This window comes from Plodia interpunctella, chromosome 17 (assembly GCF_027563975.2).
Source record: "Plodia interpunctella isolate USDA-ARS_2022_Savannah chromosome 17, ilPloInte3.2, whole genome shotgun sequence".
NCBI classification, from domain to species: domain Eukaryota; kingdom Metazoa; phylum Arthropoda; class Insecta; order Lepidoptera; family Pyralidae; genus Plodia; species Plodia interpunctella.
The window spans coordinates 6752418-6769056 of record NC_071310.1 but is presented as its reverse complement, the minus strand read 5'-3'; the positions used below and the strand labels follow the sequence as shown (position 1 = coordinate 6769056).

Genomic DNA, 16639 nt, shown 5'->3' with positions numbered 1-16639 from the left:
TTTTTAACGATATACGATAGATAACGATATACTATTCATGATAATTTTATAAGACCGTTTCTGAAGGTAGTTAATCGAATATATATTGCAAAATTTATTCGATTAAATCCGTCACTAGGAACGAACAGTCAGATGTTACCTTTCATCATGATAGTATAGCACCTGTTGTGTCCAACTGTCACTGTCATTCAGTCAAATTATTCAATCAAAGCGTCGTTCGTTCGTTGTTTGGTAGTGGGAAGATTTCTAGGTATTTATTTTATTTTTTAAGCGAAACTACATAATAAGTGTCAATAAATTATGTTGTAAAGGCCAAACCAAGTTTAAAATGTTTTATCACGTAAGTCTTAACACACATTATTTTAATTGCCTTTATTTAATAACCACTTGTATAGCTATGCATTATAAGAAGATAAACTTTCAGATATCTTTAGAACACGAAATCCTCCTGCATCCTAGATATTTTGGACCACAATTACTGGATACTGTCAAGCAAAAGTTATACACAGAAGTCGAGGGAACATGTACAGGAAAGTATGTTATTATAATTTACTTCAACATGTTTATGTTCTTTCCGGGATGTCAAGAATCACATAGTTTTATCTGATTTGAGACATGTTCTTGTCATCTGCTCAGCCACTTTCTATACTAATGTTATATGAAGAGATTTTTATTTTTGTAACAAATAAACTTGAAAATTTGGCACAGAGATAGACTAGACAGGGAGCAACTCCTAAAACTTAACCCTTTTCTAGGTATGGCTTTGTTATAGCCGTAACAACAATAGATAGCATCGGTGCAGGTCTTATTCAACCAGGTCAGGGGTTTGTGGTGTATCCTGTCAAATATAAAGCTATAGTGTTCCGGCCATTCAAGGGAGAGGTCCTGGATGCCATTGTCACACAAGTGAACAAGGTAAGGTTCAGAAAAATTAAGTCGGCGTTGAAATATCAGAATTGCAAAATATAAAAATGAAACAAATAGTTTCACACATTAAAAAAAATCAAAAAGAAGAATAGAAAAAATTAAATATTTGATGAATAAGACAAGTATTGATTTGTTGGTCAAATTCTTACCTGTCTCCGATAGAGGTAAGTGTTAAAAGTGTGATACTGTACTGTACTAATTTGTATTGCAGGTAGGCATGTTCGCACAAATTGGGCCACTTAGCTGTTTTATTTCACACCATGTAAGTACTAGTACCTATCATACATATTACATTCATACCACTCATAATATCTGCCCGCAGACCATTTAGCTAAATGGTCTGTGTATCAGCCACTCCCAGTAGTAATATCTGACCTTTGACCTATACAATTGTAGGAGATTTTCATTCCCACTGGGCTTGATTCAAAAAACATGAGTCAGCCAGCTACAAGCAACATTTAATAAAGCAAGCTTGCAATATTTAATAAAGTGATAAATCTGGTAAAAATATTTTCATTTCTTCAAGATGTTTAGTATAAAATCATCAGATGTTCATCAATTGAGTTTCAGCACTTCTATAATTCAGCACAATCACTTGGTTAAAAGAATATCTTTGCTGTAGATTTTTTCCTTTTGTTGATGGCTGGTTGATGATAATTGCAGTGATAAAACCTTGAATCAACTAACAGTTATACTTTATACCCATTTAAGTTTAAGAATAATGTGCCATAAATTGATTTTGTATTGTTAAAAAAACTCATATTTTCAGTCCATACCAGCAGACATGGAGTTCTGTCCAAATGTGAATCCTCCTTGCTACAAGAGCAAGCAGGAAGACAATGTCATCCAAGAAGAGGATGTCATCAGACTGAAGATTGTGGGCACCAGGGTCGATGCCACAGGCATTGTGAGTGTCTAATTGTTTTTTTTAATCTCATATAAGATGCAAAAAAAAAGTCTAACTTTCTATTTGCTATTCAGGCCATTTGGTATGGTACCACTAGTCGTGTGTACCAGTGCCTATGGCTTTCTTTCATACTCGCGTGTTTCCGGTTTTATTGATCCACGACCGGTCCACCCTCCAGTGGATTTTTTTCGATTTTTTTCGATATTCTAAAGCCGGGGGTACGCACATAATAATAATTAACTTTATAATTTTGATTGTAAATAAAGGAAGTCAATTCATGGCAATCATGTGTCATGGCTATTTATTCCTTTAGTCGCTTCGTACGACATTCGTGGCAGGATATGGTGTGGTACTATTCTAGTGCGGGATTCACACTGCGTGGGTGCGCAAAGTAGAAACTCTGATTTAAAAACCTATTTGTATTCGTTCACACAAAGTGCAGTTAACATTCTCCTTTGTTTCAGTTTGCGATTGGAACTCTGATGGACGACTATTTAGGATTAGTAACTCAATGATTCTGTATTATTATTTAAGTGTCATAGTATAAGGGTAAAATAAATATGAAATATTAAAACAATATTTTTATTACTGGTTATTTATTTGGCATTCAAATAATAGGGTAAAATTCCATACACAATGTAACAAAAACAATCCATCAAAAAGAATAAAATATTTGGACACTTTCAGTCTATTAGGGCATATTGGGGTGCTTGTCGAAACCTTTCGGTTTGCGATTGTTAATCTTATGTCATTACGCCTTAAAACTACAGGAAATTATTCCACAAGAAGATAATATATTGTCTAATGCTTATAGTGCAATCTCTTATACATAGACGTGTCAATGAATTCATCTGAATTGTCATAAGATTTGTGTAGTATTGTGAAGAGCACAAAGTCAGAGAGTAAATGTATCGCTGAATGCCAAACATTGCAATAATTTAACATATAATTTCAGCTCTAATTATACGAGAAATTCACTCCGAGTATGCTAGTTATAATCTTTTATTCTAGTCATTATGTACATACAAGTAAAAAAATCAAACTTAAAAGGGTAACAATACCCAAACTGACAATTTCTTTGGTTTATGAATTATATACAAAAATTGTCTTAGTATAATCAGAATAAATAAAACCTATGCGTATATTGCTCAAATAATTATATCAAAATATGGCATCTAAATAAATAATACTCAATATGAGATCAGAAATACAAGCTAAGCAAACAATGGAATCTAAGCACCAAACAGACTTATAAAATTAAATGTATACACTCTGAAAAATTATCTAAAGAACATGATGTTCGTACGAGGCTCAAGCCTTTATATATTTCACTATTTCTGTATATAGAAGATATGATGAGCGACACTACGCGTCCAAGACTACATAATCGTTACATTTATCACACGATTTGAGATTTTATCAGTATAGCCATGTATGTACAATAAACATTGGCTCTTATATATGCGAAATTCACAAGACCCATATACAAGGAAGTACACTGAGAGACTTTAAATTAAATGTTAAAGTATTATATTGTTCATGTAATACAATTTTACATCGTTGGTAGTATGAGAAACATATGTCTAAAACCCGTGAGTCGAGATATCGTCATAACTACACCTAGCATTACTAAAGGTAAAATGCTTACCATATCATCTCTAATTTTACAATATCAAATATATTTTCATAAAATATTGAGACATAACATTGTGCAATATAATGTAGTATGCATGATAGAAGATATATCAAATACATTTGAAACAATCTGTAATTATTTTGCAGTCATAATAAATTTGCACGAATTGCTCACTGAATATCATTGCCAGATAGTCTGCAGAGGGGCTTCCGAGTCGATGCGATGGAAACCGTCCTCTGCACTTCTAGGGTGTTTCCACACTTATCGACGCAGAACCTGTTTTTGCCAGTGAGAAATAATCTTTATGTCTATGGCATAAGGGTGTTTCTAATATCTTCCGCATCGGCGTTGACCGCGCCGAGCCATCCTAATAGTATTAGAGACACCCCGTCTCTAATACTATTAGGTCTTTAATACCATTCGGATGGCTCGGAGTTATTCCACACCTGTTAAAGCAGATTCCTCGTCAATAAAAGTAGGGACTCCCTAATCCAGCAGTTCAAGGCACAAAACAAGAGTCTAGCTAGTTGACGCAAATTAAAATATCTATACGAATAGGAAGAATATGTTGAGCAAATGCTATGCTTCTTGAAACGATAGGAAAGTGATTATGACTTAGACTTAGATCACACGCAGCATAACTTACTAAAAGCAATTTTAATAAGATATGATGCGTATTTTATAGAGTAGGGATTACAGTGGGATTGGTTTAGTGTAAATGATTTCCTGGTTTGTATTAATATTTTAATGGTTACAGTTTAACCAACATAACACTTCCGATAGATTTTCAATTTGTTTGAAATATTTGCCATAAACCTTGTCTATAATTAACTAGGATTATTATAATTGAATCAAACTAGCATCTAACGTTATTACTACAAGATTTATAATGGCAAAGATTGTCAATTGATGAATCAGATCATTTGTTTCTCAATTCATATTTTTACTGACCATTAAAATATATATACAGCCAAGTCTTATAGTTAACCTAATAGGGGATTAAAATAGATTTAAAACTATTAACTTGAGAAACATCTTAATATTTAACGCTCATTATCTAACTTGCAACATGATTATGTATAACATGCATTTAACAACGACAATACTGACGTAACATTAAGGAAGAGCGGAATATATTCTGTTCACAATGGTATAATGGTATAAAGTTGAGCTTATGGTAAATTATTATTATATATTGGATTTTTGCTTCCCCGTCTTCTGGCAACTGAAAATCGTCCGTTCTCGTCACTCAAAACCAAACACCACATGAACCAGACCCGTGTATGAAGTAAATGCGGATTTATTTAATATTTTTGAACTTATAACAATTTTACACAGCAATTTAAAAAAAATCAATGCAACTAGAAGATGTACTGTCAAATTTAATGTCACACATTTTATGTCCACAACTGGAAGAAACGCTGAAGTGTAGTTGTAGTAATATGATCCATTAAAATTAACAAGGTCCTTGTTGCATCATTCAACCAGATACAGCTTTATAACAATCTGGTAGGTTTATCCATTAGTACTTGTGGAAGTACTTGTATTTCACAATTCGACATTTACTTCTATCAATAGATTTCCGACACGACTCGGTGCGACGGCGGGTTTGTCGGTAACTCCTTTGCTTTACTCTAGATTATACTAGAAACTATCCTTATGGAGTTATTACACCATGCATGTAACCTTTGGAATTCTAGTCATCATTTAAATTTACATTTTTGCACACTTATTAAACTTTATTTTCAGTAGTAAATAGATCTTTATTATATCTATAATTTTATGATTAACATTACATAAAAATCATAAAGAAGAAAATAAAAATATTTATAATCTGTGCATAAATTTAACTAGTCACTAGAATCACTCAGGCTACACCCGTCGTAGCACTGATTTACCGGAATAGATTCATTATAAACGTTTGAAAACTTTCACTAGAGCGGCGTATACACATCCGTAATCATTTACCTAGCACATTGGGAATTCAACGACGCAGTTCCATTTGTACTTCCACCAAGGAAAAGTTTCCTATCCTTTGTCGGTTGTCGAGAAGTATGTGATGATAGATCCTATGATCGTCCCCATATTATGAATAATTTTGTTCATTCATTTCCAGTTTCGGACCTGACTGGCACACAGTATATAAAAATTACAAATATCACCGAGCACGGGTTTTTAGTATTAAATTAGATGTGTATATGAGGCTCAGGCTAATCGTCCTGGCGTGTATAGTTTACATATTACACACGCCACATTTCAAATTTATAAGCCGCGTATCCATAAAGATTAACGAAGTGCTATTGAGTCAATGGAAATGGGTGAGACGTCTTAATTTTGTTGCATAGTGGATACGCGGCTTTAGATACACACTAGGCAAGTAACACATTATACACGCCAGGCGTGTTTGTCACTTGTTCGCTCAGGCGTATATATGTAGTTTACACGTATTGAGTTCTTAAGTGATTAACTAGATATTTAGGGTAATCTGCAAGTGTAAACAGTCAATTTAGTAGCTAACTTTTAATTTACTGTTTACACATTCACGAGAAGATGTCACCGCAACACCAGGGACCACTTGCACATTGACGACCGTATCAACACGTGTGCTTGATCAGATTGAAAAATTACTACAAATTTAGTTAACAACTTAAGTAAACTCGTTTTGTAATTTTGTTTTCAAACGTTTACACCGGTCATTTCCCATCAGAGTTTACGCCCAGTATTTTCTCAATGTCTTTCCAAAAAGTAGGGGACTTTTTGAAAAAAATCAAGCCCTAAAAGCCATTCATAAAAAGTAAAAGCATACGTTTAGCTAATATATTGTCACTATCGCACTTTACGTTGCTAACACTCGTGTCAGAATTATTTTAAGGCAAGTAGTCGCTTACACACTAGTAAACGAAATACTCAACCAGTTACCTGTGCGCAGGATTCCTCGCGATGTTACCTTCACAGGAAGCAACTAACAATATTTGACGACGACAAATCATATTTTAGCTTACTTTTAATGAATGGCAGGGGGCGAGAAAATACTGTGTGTGCGCTCTATTCCCCCGTGTCCCGCTTACTGTCGGACGTGGAAGCACTGGCACTAGGCGTGCGGGTGTCACGTGTCTGCAGGCCGCGCCACGGCGGCGCCGCACGGGTCCGCTGGCGGCGCCACGGCCGGCGACACCGGCCCGCGGACCGCCTCGATGTAGTCCTTGATCAGTGTCGCGATCTGGTACGCCTGGGGAAACCAACCAATCATTCTTAGTGGCACCCATATTGATCGACCCAATTGATCCAATTAACGAGTACCAAAGATTTATAGTTGTTGAACCAGCGTTGACACAGAGGATGCAATCGGGGTTGTTACATGATGACATGTAGTTTGCAAAATCTACAGCCATTGGGTTATCTCCTTGCTGCTGCTGCTGGAAGTTAAGAGCGTCCCGCATTTACCGGACCTCTCAGACTCACCCACAATTGAAACATGAAAACCTGAACAAACATTTCGGAATTCGACTTTAAAAAAAATAAAGTAGGCCGGCTTATATATGACAGTATTAACCTGGTCAGTGGAGAGCACCAGCTTGGCGTGCTTGCGGTCCGCGCGGGTGACGAGCAGCAGCGCGCGGGGGGCGGGGGACACGGCCAGCAGCTGCGAGTGGTCGTGCGACACCAGCGCCGCGCGCGACCCGCGTCGCAGCAATGTCAGTCCGCGCGCGTCCACTGCCAGCCACAGCGCGCGGGGCCAGTTCGACGTGAACGATTGCTGGAAACACAATTTTATATAATTTCCCAATGTAAGTTATGGGATACATTAATATCGTCGAATATCTTTATATATGTATGGCGATAAATACGAAAAAAAGATCATTTTCCATCTTGACCTGGCCGGGAATCGAACAGATAACCGACCAACACCAGTATAGCAGTCCGACATTATGACCAGTATACTATAGAAGTGATAACGATTTCAACGTCGACAATAGCTAGTAGAAATACAAGGTGTTTTCACATAATTGCTTACCATGACATCGAAGATGGTGGCTCTAGTGAGCGGCCACGAGCTCGCAAGGGTCAAGGCCCTCTGCATCGCCGAGTGGGGGTCAGTGCCTCTCAGAGCCAAGTGGTGGCGGCGCACGGCCGGCGCCGGCAGCGCCGGCTGCGCCAGTCTCGGCGGCAGCACGGCGCCGGCGGCCGCCAGACACTCCTCGCCGCCGCCGACGCATTCGCCGTTCACTACTTGAGCGTGGAGGGCTGCTAACATCACCTTTGAAGGGAATTGAGATATGTTTGATTATTTTATTCAACTATACTAAATACAATCTGTAACTCGTTTTTTAGTTGGGAGTTCCCTAGTCGGGAACCGATCCAAAGTGCACCATCTGGTCATGCTTATCATACTACTCACTCGTAATACATTATTATGGAAATTGAGGCGACGTGAAAAATTACAACTCAATAGGACAAGCGGAAATATGTTAAATTAAACTTGCAAGATTTAATATCAGACATAGACAACCATCTATATAATATATAAACTAAATAAAAACAATCTCACCGCTTCGTCGGTCTCAATGGGCAGCCGGTCGTGCCTCACAGCGTGCAGCACCTGGTAGTACAGCAGCTCCATCTCGGCCGCGCACTGCGTGTGCAACGGTCGCTCGCCCAGGAACAGACGCTTCTTGAACACTAGCCTGCAACAATAGGGAATTTATTTATTTTATTATAGAGTCTTAGGCAGCCCCTAAACTATCAATTTATTGTATAATATGAAAAGGATATCTGGTTCGGTGAGAGAGTCGGTGTATCTGTATAAGGTTGTCAAGAAAAGGGTATTTTTCAATTTGGTCAAGTATTCTTGTCATTCGTTCTTATTGCGTAATATAATTGATCGTCTAGGGGCCGCCTTACAGCGATATTTAGAGGTAAATTTAATATATATTATTCTCTACTATACTAAATTTTATGCTAATGACAAGACTGGTTGTGGAAGTGAATTTTCCTCGGCGTAGACAGATGTTTAGATCTCACTATGAGATAAACAATGTATATAAAACGAGGCAGGCCTATGACTAGTTCGTCGGACGAGATTAGGGCATTCGATAAGAGATGGATGGAAAAGACCAAGGACGTGGTTTAAGGAAAAATAATTAGGGGGAGTGGAACATGTTATAGGTATTAGAAAATGTTCATTTAATAATTTTGTTAATGAGAATATTACCTGCAAGCGGCGGCTGTGGCGCCCGCCTTCTCCCACCTCGCCAGCACATCGCCCACGCGCTCCGCTCCGCTCAACGCTCGCTCGCCCGCTCCCGCCGGCGTCGAGTTCGCGCACACCTCGTACAGGGCGTAGCCTGTACATTGGATGATATAAATACGGGACAATATTTTGCCCACTAATTGTAAATGTATGTGGATAAATATATATATATGTATGTGGATAAATATATATGTATGTGGATAAACATATATACACTTTTTATATCTGATAAATTAATTCCTCGGCCAGACAAAATTAATATTTTTGATATTGACAAACCTATGGTTTTATTTATCCAGATGGTGTCCTTCAACATGAAAGTGGGTTATATATAACGTCGACAACTTCTACATATCTACACATTACAAATGACTTCGCAGGTAATGAAAATTTTGTAGAATCAAAGTTCATAAGCAAAAAAAAAAATCTAAGAGTATTTGAAGGTATTATAAAGTTACCCGTGGCAGCATCACTAAGGCCAATCTTCTCCCTGAGCATGGTGACGAGATGGTCTGCGGTGGCGGCGGGCCCGAACACGAGCCCGTGCTGCTTGCCGTCCAGCAGCAGCACGCGCACGTGCAGCGGCCGTCGTGCGCCTGCGCATAGCAGCTCCTCTTTGGACGGCGCGGCCAGGCGGCGCGGCACTTGAGCGATGCTTAGCGCAATCTGTAGATCACATTTATTATTTACTAGCGGTCCGTTTCGGCTTTGCTCTGATGAATTTAATTATAATATTTGTCGGAAATAAAGTTTTATCTATTTATTGAAATGTTTACTGACCTGTTCAGCCCTCCTGGCGAACTTGCCCTCCTCCCCCGCGTGCAGCGCAGTGCCGCGGTACCTGAGATGGGCCAGCAGCAGCCGCCGCACCGGCTTGGCCGGCGGCAGCGCCGCGCCCACGGCCGCGCACAGCAGCGCCCAGTGGCGGGCGGACACGAGCGACGACGGGTCCGGGTGATCGGTGGTCTGGAAGGATTAGTTGAGCGATCAGTTCGGCAACTGAAAGCGGAGTATATCTCTAGGTTGTGTCAGAAATCTGTGATCATTTGGATATGTCAAGGATTTGATATAAGTGAAAGTGATTCTCTCTTTATTCATTTGTGATGACGCGAAGCACGGGGTCAGCGAATAAAATAGATCTAAAAAAATTCAATTTACAACCATCCTATTGCCTGACTATGATCTATATAAAGCTATTGTTGTCTATTAGCTGCCAATTGTGTTTATTAGCTGCCTCGTACGACAGCTACGAGAGTATACGGAGCGGACTCTATGACACACGCCACATATGATTGATACCTATGACTTTATTTCAAATGTTCGCTCGAACTACGAGTATGTTGTTTAACTAAAGGAACTATTATATACACTGTGCTGAAATCGAAATAAAAAAATAAACCAAAAGAAGCAACATTATATTTTGATACAAATTTGTATAAAGGTTATGCCTAAAGCTCTTGAAATAGTTACTATATTACTTACCTGTTTGATAAGTTGCACATATAACTCGCACAAAAGCGTGTCCCTCTGCAGACACCGCTGCAACAAGGCCTGCGCTAGCGCCACTCTGTCGTCGCTGTCGCTCTCCTGGCTGCTGTGGCTGCTGATGCTGTTGTTGTTGGCCAGGTTCGTTGTGCTGCCCTCGTTCACGTTCAGCCCGGCGTGGCTCATTATGTCCTGAGAAAAAAAATGTCGTTAGGTTTCATGTAAGTTGCGTTTTCAGAAGTGAAGAAGATGAAAAGGACGAAAGACATACAATATGCTTTGGTTGTAATAATACAAACCAGTGACGCTAGAGGGAATATTTGTGACAAGGTAATTTTGTCGACAACTTACATACGTTTTTCTTTTGTTTATTTCGAACTGAGAACTAAGTACTACTGGCCTCTTCACCACCCATAGTACCCACATAATGTACCTTGAATATCTGCATAGCAGCCACTTCTTCAGCCTCGTTGAGCTTGGTGAGGCTGTGGGGCAATGACCTCGACCAGCTCCAGTAGGCGCTGGGAAATCCCTTGTACGCTTCCGCCTGGGTTTCTGCTGCTATATCCAGTCTTACTCTCTCCAGACGATGTTTGCTTAGTCTGCAGAAAATACATAAAAATAAGTTTTTCTGGTAGACTGTTGAGTTCGAGTGTATTTTGTTGAGTTAGGCGACCAATGACAAAACCGAATAATGAGATAGGTACAGTCTGTCTATGGAAGATATGAGTGCCAATGGTCTGACAACTAGGTATTCCGACGACTATGCTAAGTGGAGACAACCAAGTAGGAAAGCGGAGTCTGAGCTCCGACGCTCTACGGCTTAGGAGGTATCCGGGAAAACGCTGATGAGAGAGAGAGAGAGAGTGGATATATAAAATTAGAAAAATGAAAAGACCTTCGAAGAGTGTTCCTGAGGAAGTTTCCAGTGGTGTTCAAATCTGCCGGTCGCCTCAGCAGACCAGAATCGACCAAGGCTCTCCTGGCGGCCCTCAGGGCGGCGGCCAAGCGTGATCGCTCAGACGCCGGCGCGGCTCGTCTTGGCGGCTCCTCGGCCAGGCCGTTGCCCAGAGCTGGACTGTATGCTGCCATCAGCCACGCTGCCTCGTTCTTTTGTGGAGACTCCAGAACTATGCATCTGTGGAGGGAGAAAAGTCATAGCGTTTAGTTAGAAACTGTTAACGTTCGGTCCCGGATTCGCTCGGATAAAACTATAAAAAAGTGGCTTATATTACTTCTGTACGTTTCGTCTATTTCTGTGCCAAATTGCATCAAAATCGGTCCAGAGTTTTTAATTTTTGTCATTACAAACAAAAATACAAATCTTTTTTTTTTTATATTAGTATGTATTAGTATGGAAGAATGGATAAAACGTTCAGGCACTTTTTCGCGTCAACTACTATAGAAGGATATTTTGTAAGGCGAAAAAACAGCTTACCGTAATCCATCGTGTTGCCCATGATGGGTGAGACTGATGGTGAGGCCATTGTCCACTGGGTCCATAAGAAGTGCTGCAATGTTGCTGTAAGGGTACTCGGCTAGGACCACCTTGTCGGCTGGCCGGACCAGAACCACGCCTTCAGAACCCACGCCCAGCAACACGTTGGGGCCTAAAACGAATATTAGAACGTTAAGACAATACAGAATATATTATTTTACACTGTATAAGAAAAAATATAATTATGATAGATTTCGTAAAAAGTAAACGGGAAATGTCTAGATCTATTAATTTTTAATACATAAAAAAACAAAAAGTATCGTACCGTGAGCCCAATATCCCTTGTATGTGACCGGGAAGAGAGTGACACCATAGAGCGGGTATTGCATCACACACGACAGATACAGCGCCTTCGCCGTCAACTCCGCCCGTCCAGCGCCGTACTGTCTGTGCGCATGCGCGAGAATCGTGGCCTGCGATACAGTAGATTACACATTAAAATAATAAAGCGAAAGTACCAAGAAATTTCCCTTTGTGAAATGTTTATCTTGGCCACTTAATTTACCTGGCCACTTACAAGCTGATGAGACGAATATTTCACTTTTTTTTCTTTACCTACTAACTTTTGTTTAGAGTCTAAAAATAAAATAAAATTTAGAAACATTCAAAAACACACATGCATTAGTTGCCAGTACCTTGCTCCTTGATCTGCGCGTGGATATTTTGTGAACATGGTTTCACCAGGCACGGAAAACAAATACATTATTGATGCAAGCAAAAACGTGAAACGAAACAATGTTGTTGTATAGACAATAATGTTGACAAGTTTTTGTTGACTGTGTAAGGTAAAACTATGGAGCTGTCTTAACACCGACAGGATAAGGAAGACATTACTGACCCACTGTTGCTGCGTCCTGGCGCGGGCTATGCGCGCGGGCAGGAACTGGTCAGGGTGGGCGTAGTACGCGCGGGTGTGCGGGGGCGGGGGACTCGGCGGGGGCTCCCCCAGCGACACCTGCGCCTGCAGCCCCGCCAGCTGCAGCGCCACCTTCTCCGACACCGGGAACTCGTCCATCTGACAATATTTATAATCACTACATACAGTCCGCCAAGAAAGTGAAGATAACGGATTTTTAACGAAATACATTTTTATTTTTTGCCATCCATGGCAATAATATGGTCAAGATTGGTTGATAAACATCCAGTGTTGCCAGCCGATAGGAGACAAGCGACAACTGACTTTCTTGACAGATTGTAGTATAAAACAAGTCACCCGTCACATCTGTCTGTTTATAAGCTTTCCTCTTTTAAACCACGCATAATACAGATTGAGTTGTGCCGAAAATCCTACAACGACAAGTACTATAAAGGCATAAAAAAGAAAATAAGTCATTTATTTATTTATCATACTTTCATGTACTCGTATTTTTACAGGATTTGCAATACAGTAGATTACACACTAAAATAATAATGCGAAAGTACCAAGAAATTTCCAGGATACTCCTAATACAATAAGCAGTCTTCCAAAATAACACCATGTGAATGATGTCAGTTTTATTATAAAGTCAATATTACGTACCTTTACAACGCTGTGAACAGCTTGGGCGTACAATAAGGCGACCTCTACCGGGTCGTGCGGCAACTCTCGCCCGCCTCGGAACAACCTCCGCTTGAATACGAAGCGGTTGTCTGCGGAACCACCGCCTGGGCCTTGTTGCCTGGAGAAAAAAACAATGGCTCAATTAACAAATGCTCGTGTATAAAGGAAAAGGTGTGCACGACTACGAGGGTCATTAAGAGTATTCTATGACCAACGAACTAGTATGACATAGGACCTCCAACCAAGAGAGGAAAAGTACTCCAAGAAGGAGGAATCATTTCTAAAATCAAATAGTAAAATTAATTTTTGTCTATATTAAAATTTGACAAATTGTAATGAAAGCGCGACCGCAGCGATCGAAACGAACCACGCGAAAGTGTAACATAGATACATCCTCACACACTTTCGCATTTATAATATTAGTAGGATTGAGTGGAGTAGTGATCGTTATCTGGCAGAGGAATAGGTACTGCGCAGTATTGGATTTTAACCAGCTTTTTTCTGGCATCAGACGTGTACATTGATGTACAAATTCTTAGTGATTGATTAACAAAACATTGACCACCGTCCAACTCTGAATTGTAAACTTTAAGCTTCATTTTTTTACTTCGATTCTTTGGCTATATTTGTATCAAACTTCGTTATTCGTATTTTAGAAATACTCACATCTCCCAGGCAGCGATGACGTCATACAAGTACTGCGTAGCCCGCACATGCTCCTCTTTGCCTCCTCTCTGCTGGTACACCGCCCATCCGGCCCTGGACTGAGGAGCTAGGCCGAGCTTGTCAGCGAGTCTAGCTGCGGCCGCGGCGGCGGTGTCAGCGGGGTGGACGTCTATCGCTTTCGTGCGACCATCTAGGAAGAAGAAGCGGCAGACTATGGTGCCGAGGCGACGCATGGCCTGTGGTAGAAATGTAATATTTGTATATAGTGTGTATTTTGTAGTGAAGATATCAGACAAAATAATGGTACATATACGGATGGACGACCAACCAAATCTATGGATACTTGGTGTAGGAAGACATGATGAGGAAACCTGCATACTGTTAAACTTACTAGTCGAAATGTTGTCATAAGCGCCATCTACATATTTTTTACAAAAACAGTATACTATCGTGCGGTCTTCAACAGCATACTCACAGCGATCTCCACAGTGCTAGGCGGCAAAGTCCTCGGCGCGGCGCCCCTGCAGTTGTCCAAGCACCACTGGGCGCAGTGCGCAGACCTCGAGGCAGCAGCAGCTGGTCCGCGGGCCTGGGCGCGGAGCCAGGCGCAGTAGTAGCGCGCCAGCCCGCGGCTGGGCTGCCACGCCACGGCGCACAGGCAGAGGATCAGCCAGACGCGCTCGGCCCACTCCTCTACAGGGCACTCGGTGATCTTAACAACAAAATTATTGCTATGAAATCTTCTCTACATGAGAGAGGCACAAGACAGAGGAGGGTGGCGTACGCGAAGAGAGAATAGGGCAGAAATTATGATGTCCTCAACAATTATAATTTTATCTAAATATGCAGTCGTGACTAACTCGACGAATGTTAATGCATACATAGTGGGAACCTATAATTGGCTTTCCGATTTGTATTTTAAGTGAGTGAGGACGGTTTAGGCCCTTTCGCGCTATGTCCCGCATGTCACTATTCTGTAAATAAAAATAAATCCATTTATCTTCCTAACGTTATGTAGTTTACACTGTCTTGCGTTATGTATGAGTGTTATTTATTGGCAATAAACGATATTCTATTCTATAGATTTGAATGACTGAATAACCAAAAGGAATTGAAACTGACCTGTCTGACACATTGCACCAGAATCTCGTCTCTCAACTCCTCTCTTTCCAATCCTTTTCCTATTAAGGACTGGATCACTTGGGTTTCTTTATCCACGGTCAGTTCACCCCTCATATATCGACACAAATCCTGTCAGGATAAAAAGCAATATGTTATTTTAAGATATTAGTATAATTAACCTTTAGTGACGTGTGAGCTACACTAGGTCCACTCCATCCATATACTCTCGTGAATGTAGCCTTTGGCAGTGGAAGAAAAGACGGTTGACATTAGAAGGGCGGCAATTTAGAAAATTCCTTGGTTTATTTTTTAAACTAACACCCTGCGTTCATGGAGTCATAACCCGAATGCTACTGGGAATACGCAAGAATAATAGTGACATTATAATTAACCTTAAGATCATTATGCAGCATGTTCATTATGAAAGTAAACTCACTCGGAATATATTGACGGCAGCAGTGACGCTGTCCGGGTCGTGCAGTTGTATGTGTGACGTAGGTATGTTGTTCCCCTTGTGGTACGTTATCATTTCTTCTTTGGTTAAGACTTCCATGGACTTGCTCTTGCGCGTCAACGTTGCCATTATTGTGCCTGGCATGAGAATTTATCTTGTTATAAAACAAATAGATAGATTTGAATAGATAATATCTATTCCAAATTTCACCAAAATCGTTTTAGCCCTGAAGGGTGACAGACAGACTTGCCTTTCGAATCAAAATAAGAAGATAAAAACAGGAGGTATTTTATTTATTAGTAGAACTGTGCTAACGTAAAATAATGATGATATAAATTGGGTTAGCAAATAGCAATTTTATAAGCACACATATGGTTCAATTTCCAGCAATACATCATCTACAATCTTAAAAAGTGTTAATAGTAGACTCACCTTCAGGAGACCTCGGATGATCATTGAAGTACAACTTGGCGAACTCAGCCAGATCGTTGGTGGCGTCGGCCGGCGGAGTGGTTAGTGGCGCTGCGTTGTTTGGTGGCGAAGTTGCTTCCAATTGGTGTAAGCGACGCTCCACGCGCTCTTTGCGACGGGCCGAGCGATCCGTATTCTGTGGAGAATATGAAACTTATTGACACAGAAATCGATTAGAAGATGAATTAGAGTTGAGACAAAATTCAAGGTTCTGTAAAAACTACAATGTTATATACTATCGGCAATAAGTTCGTTGAGCTTTGGCGGTATATCATTATGAATTTGTACGGTTAATCGGTAATCAGGTGTAGGTCAATAATTGAACTAATCATTTCTTCTAGTGGGAACGAACTACATTTTTGTTGCCATAGCAATACCAAAATTCAGGAAACGAGGCGATCATTGTAATAATAACTGCAGATATCCGAACCGCTTATTGTTGCCCGCTAGTAGATCTATGATATGTTCTAGAGGTTGTTATGCTATGTGTGCTTAAATATACAATAACGTTCCTGATGAACTTAAAGAACTACCTCTAAGATTGTTTAAAAGAAAATTCCAGGATTGGCTAATAGAAAAAAGTTTTTATAACATTAATGAATTCCTAGAACCAAATTACAATTAGTCATTCAATTTATTCAAATAATATAATTTAATTTTGCTGTTTGTATTGATTATTGAC

The 16639-nt window shown here is 40.1% G+C and overlaps 2 protein-coding genes across 4 annotated transcripts in view; one reads left to right on the top strand and one right to left on the bottom strand.

Annotated features, from left to right (window-relative positions):
- The first annotated feature begins 180 nt into the window (after positions 1-180).
- On the top strand, positions 181-2419 carry Polr2G (RNA polymerase II subunit G). Of its 3 annotated transcripts, none has more exons than XM_053758000.1 (6): positions 181-340; positions 425-534; positions 756-915; positions 1139-1189; positions 1697-1834; positions 2299-2419. In XM_053758000.1, the coding sequence occupies exons 1-6, from the start codon at positions 329-331 to the stop codon at positions 2347-2349; spliced, it is 522 nt and encodes a 173-aa protein (XP_053613975.1). In that variant the 5' UTR covers positions 181-328; the 3' UTR covers positions 2350-2419. The 3 variants fall into 3 exon arrangements, with proteins under 3 accessions (XP_053613975.1, XP_053613976.1, XP_053613974.1); XM_053757999.2 differs by having other exon boundaries at positions 186-340; positions 413-534; XM_053758001.2 differs by lacking the exon at positions 1139-1189 and having other exon boundaries at positions 182-340; positions 413-534.
- Positions 2401-16639, bottom strand: part of Myo81F (Myosin 81F) — a 68455-nt gene continuing 54216 nt past the window's right edge. The window contains exons 22-40 of the mRNA XM_053757995.1: positions 15919-16093; positions 15469-15623; positions 15033-15161; positions 14386-14622; positions 13911-14146; positions 13224-13362; positions 12543-12719; positions 11970-12117; positions 11645-11816; positions 11105-11344; positions 10640-10808; positions 10204-10398; positions 9502-9687; positions 9180-9387; positions 8683-8815; positions 8020-8155; positions 7486-7728; positions 7024-7227; positions 2401-6699 (exon numbers count right to left, since the gene is read on the bottom strand). Coding sequence (XP_053613970.1) covers positions 6577-6699; positions 7024-7227; positions 7486-7728; positions 8020-8155; positions 8683-8815; positions 9180-9387; positions 9502-9687; positions 10204-10398; positions 10640-10808; positions 11105-11344; positions 11645-11816; positions 11970-12117; positions 12543-12719; positions 13224-13362; positions 13911-14146; positions 14386-14622; positions 15033-15161; positions 15469-15623; positions 15919-16093 — 3405 coding nt within the window. The 3' untranslated portion in view covers positions 2401-6576. The remainder of the gene's footprint in view (positions 6700-7023; positions 7228-7485; positions 7729-8019; positions 8156-8682; positions 8816-9179; positions 9388-9501; positions 9688-10203; positions 10399-10639; positions 10809-11104; positions 11345-11644; positions 11817-11969; positions 12118-12542; positions 12720-13223; positions 13363-13910; positions 14147-14385; positions 14623-15032; positions 15162-15468; positions 15624-15918; positions 16094-16639) is intronic.

What these genes read in the sequence shown, in the direction of transcription:
- Polr2G (XM_053757999.2), top strand. An exon ending in GAGGGAACATGTACAGGAAA is followed by an intron (nt 535 to 755) that starts GTATGTTATTAT and finishes ACCCTTTTCTAG; the next exon opens with GTATGGCTTTGTTATAGCCG. An exon ending in TTGTCACACAAGTGAACAAG is followed by an intron (nt 916 to 1,138) that starts GTAAGGTTCAGA and finishes TTTGTATTGCAG; the next exon opens with GTAGGCATGTTCGCACAAAT.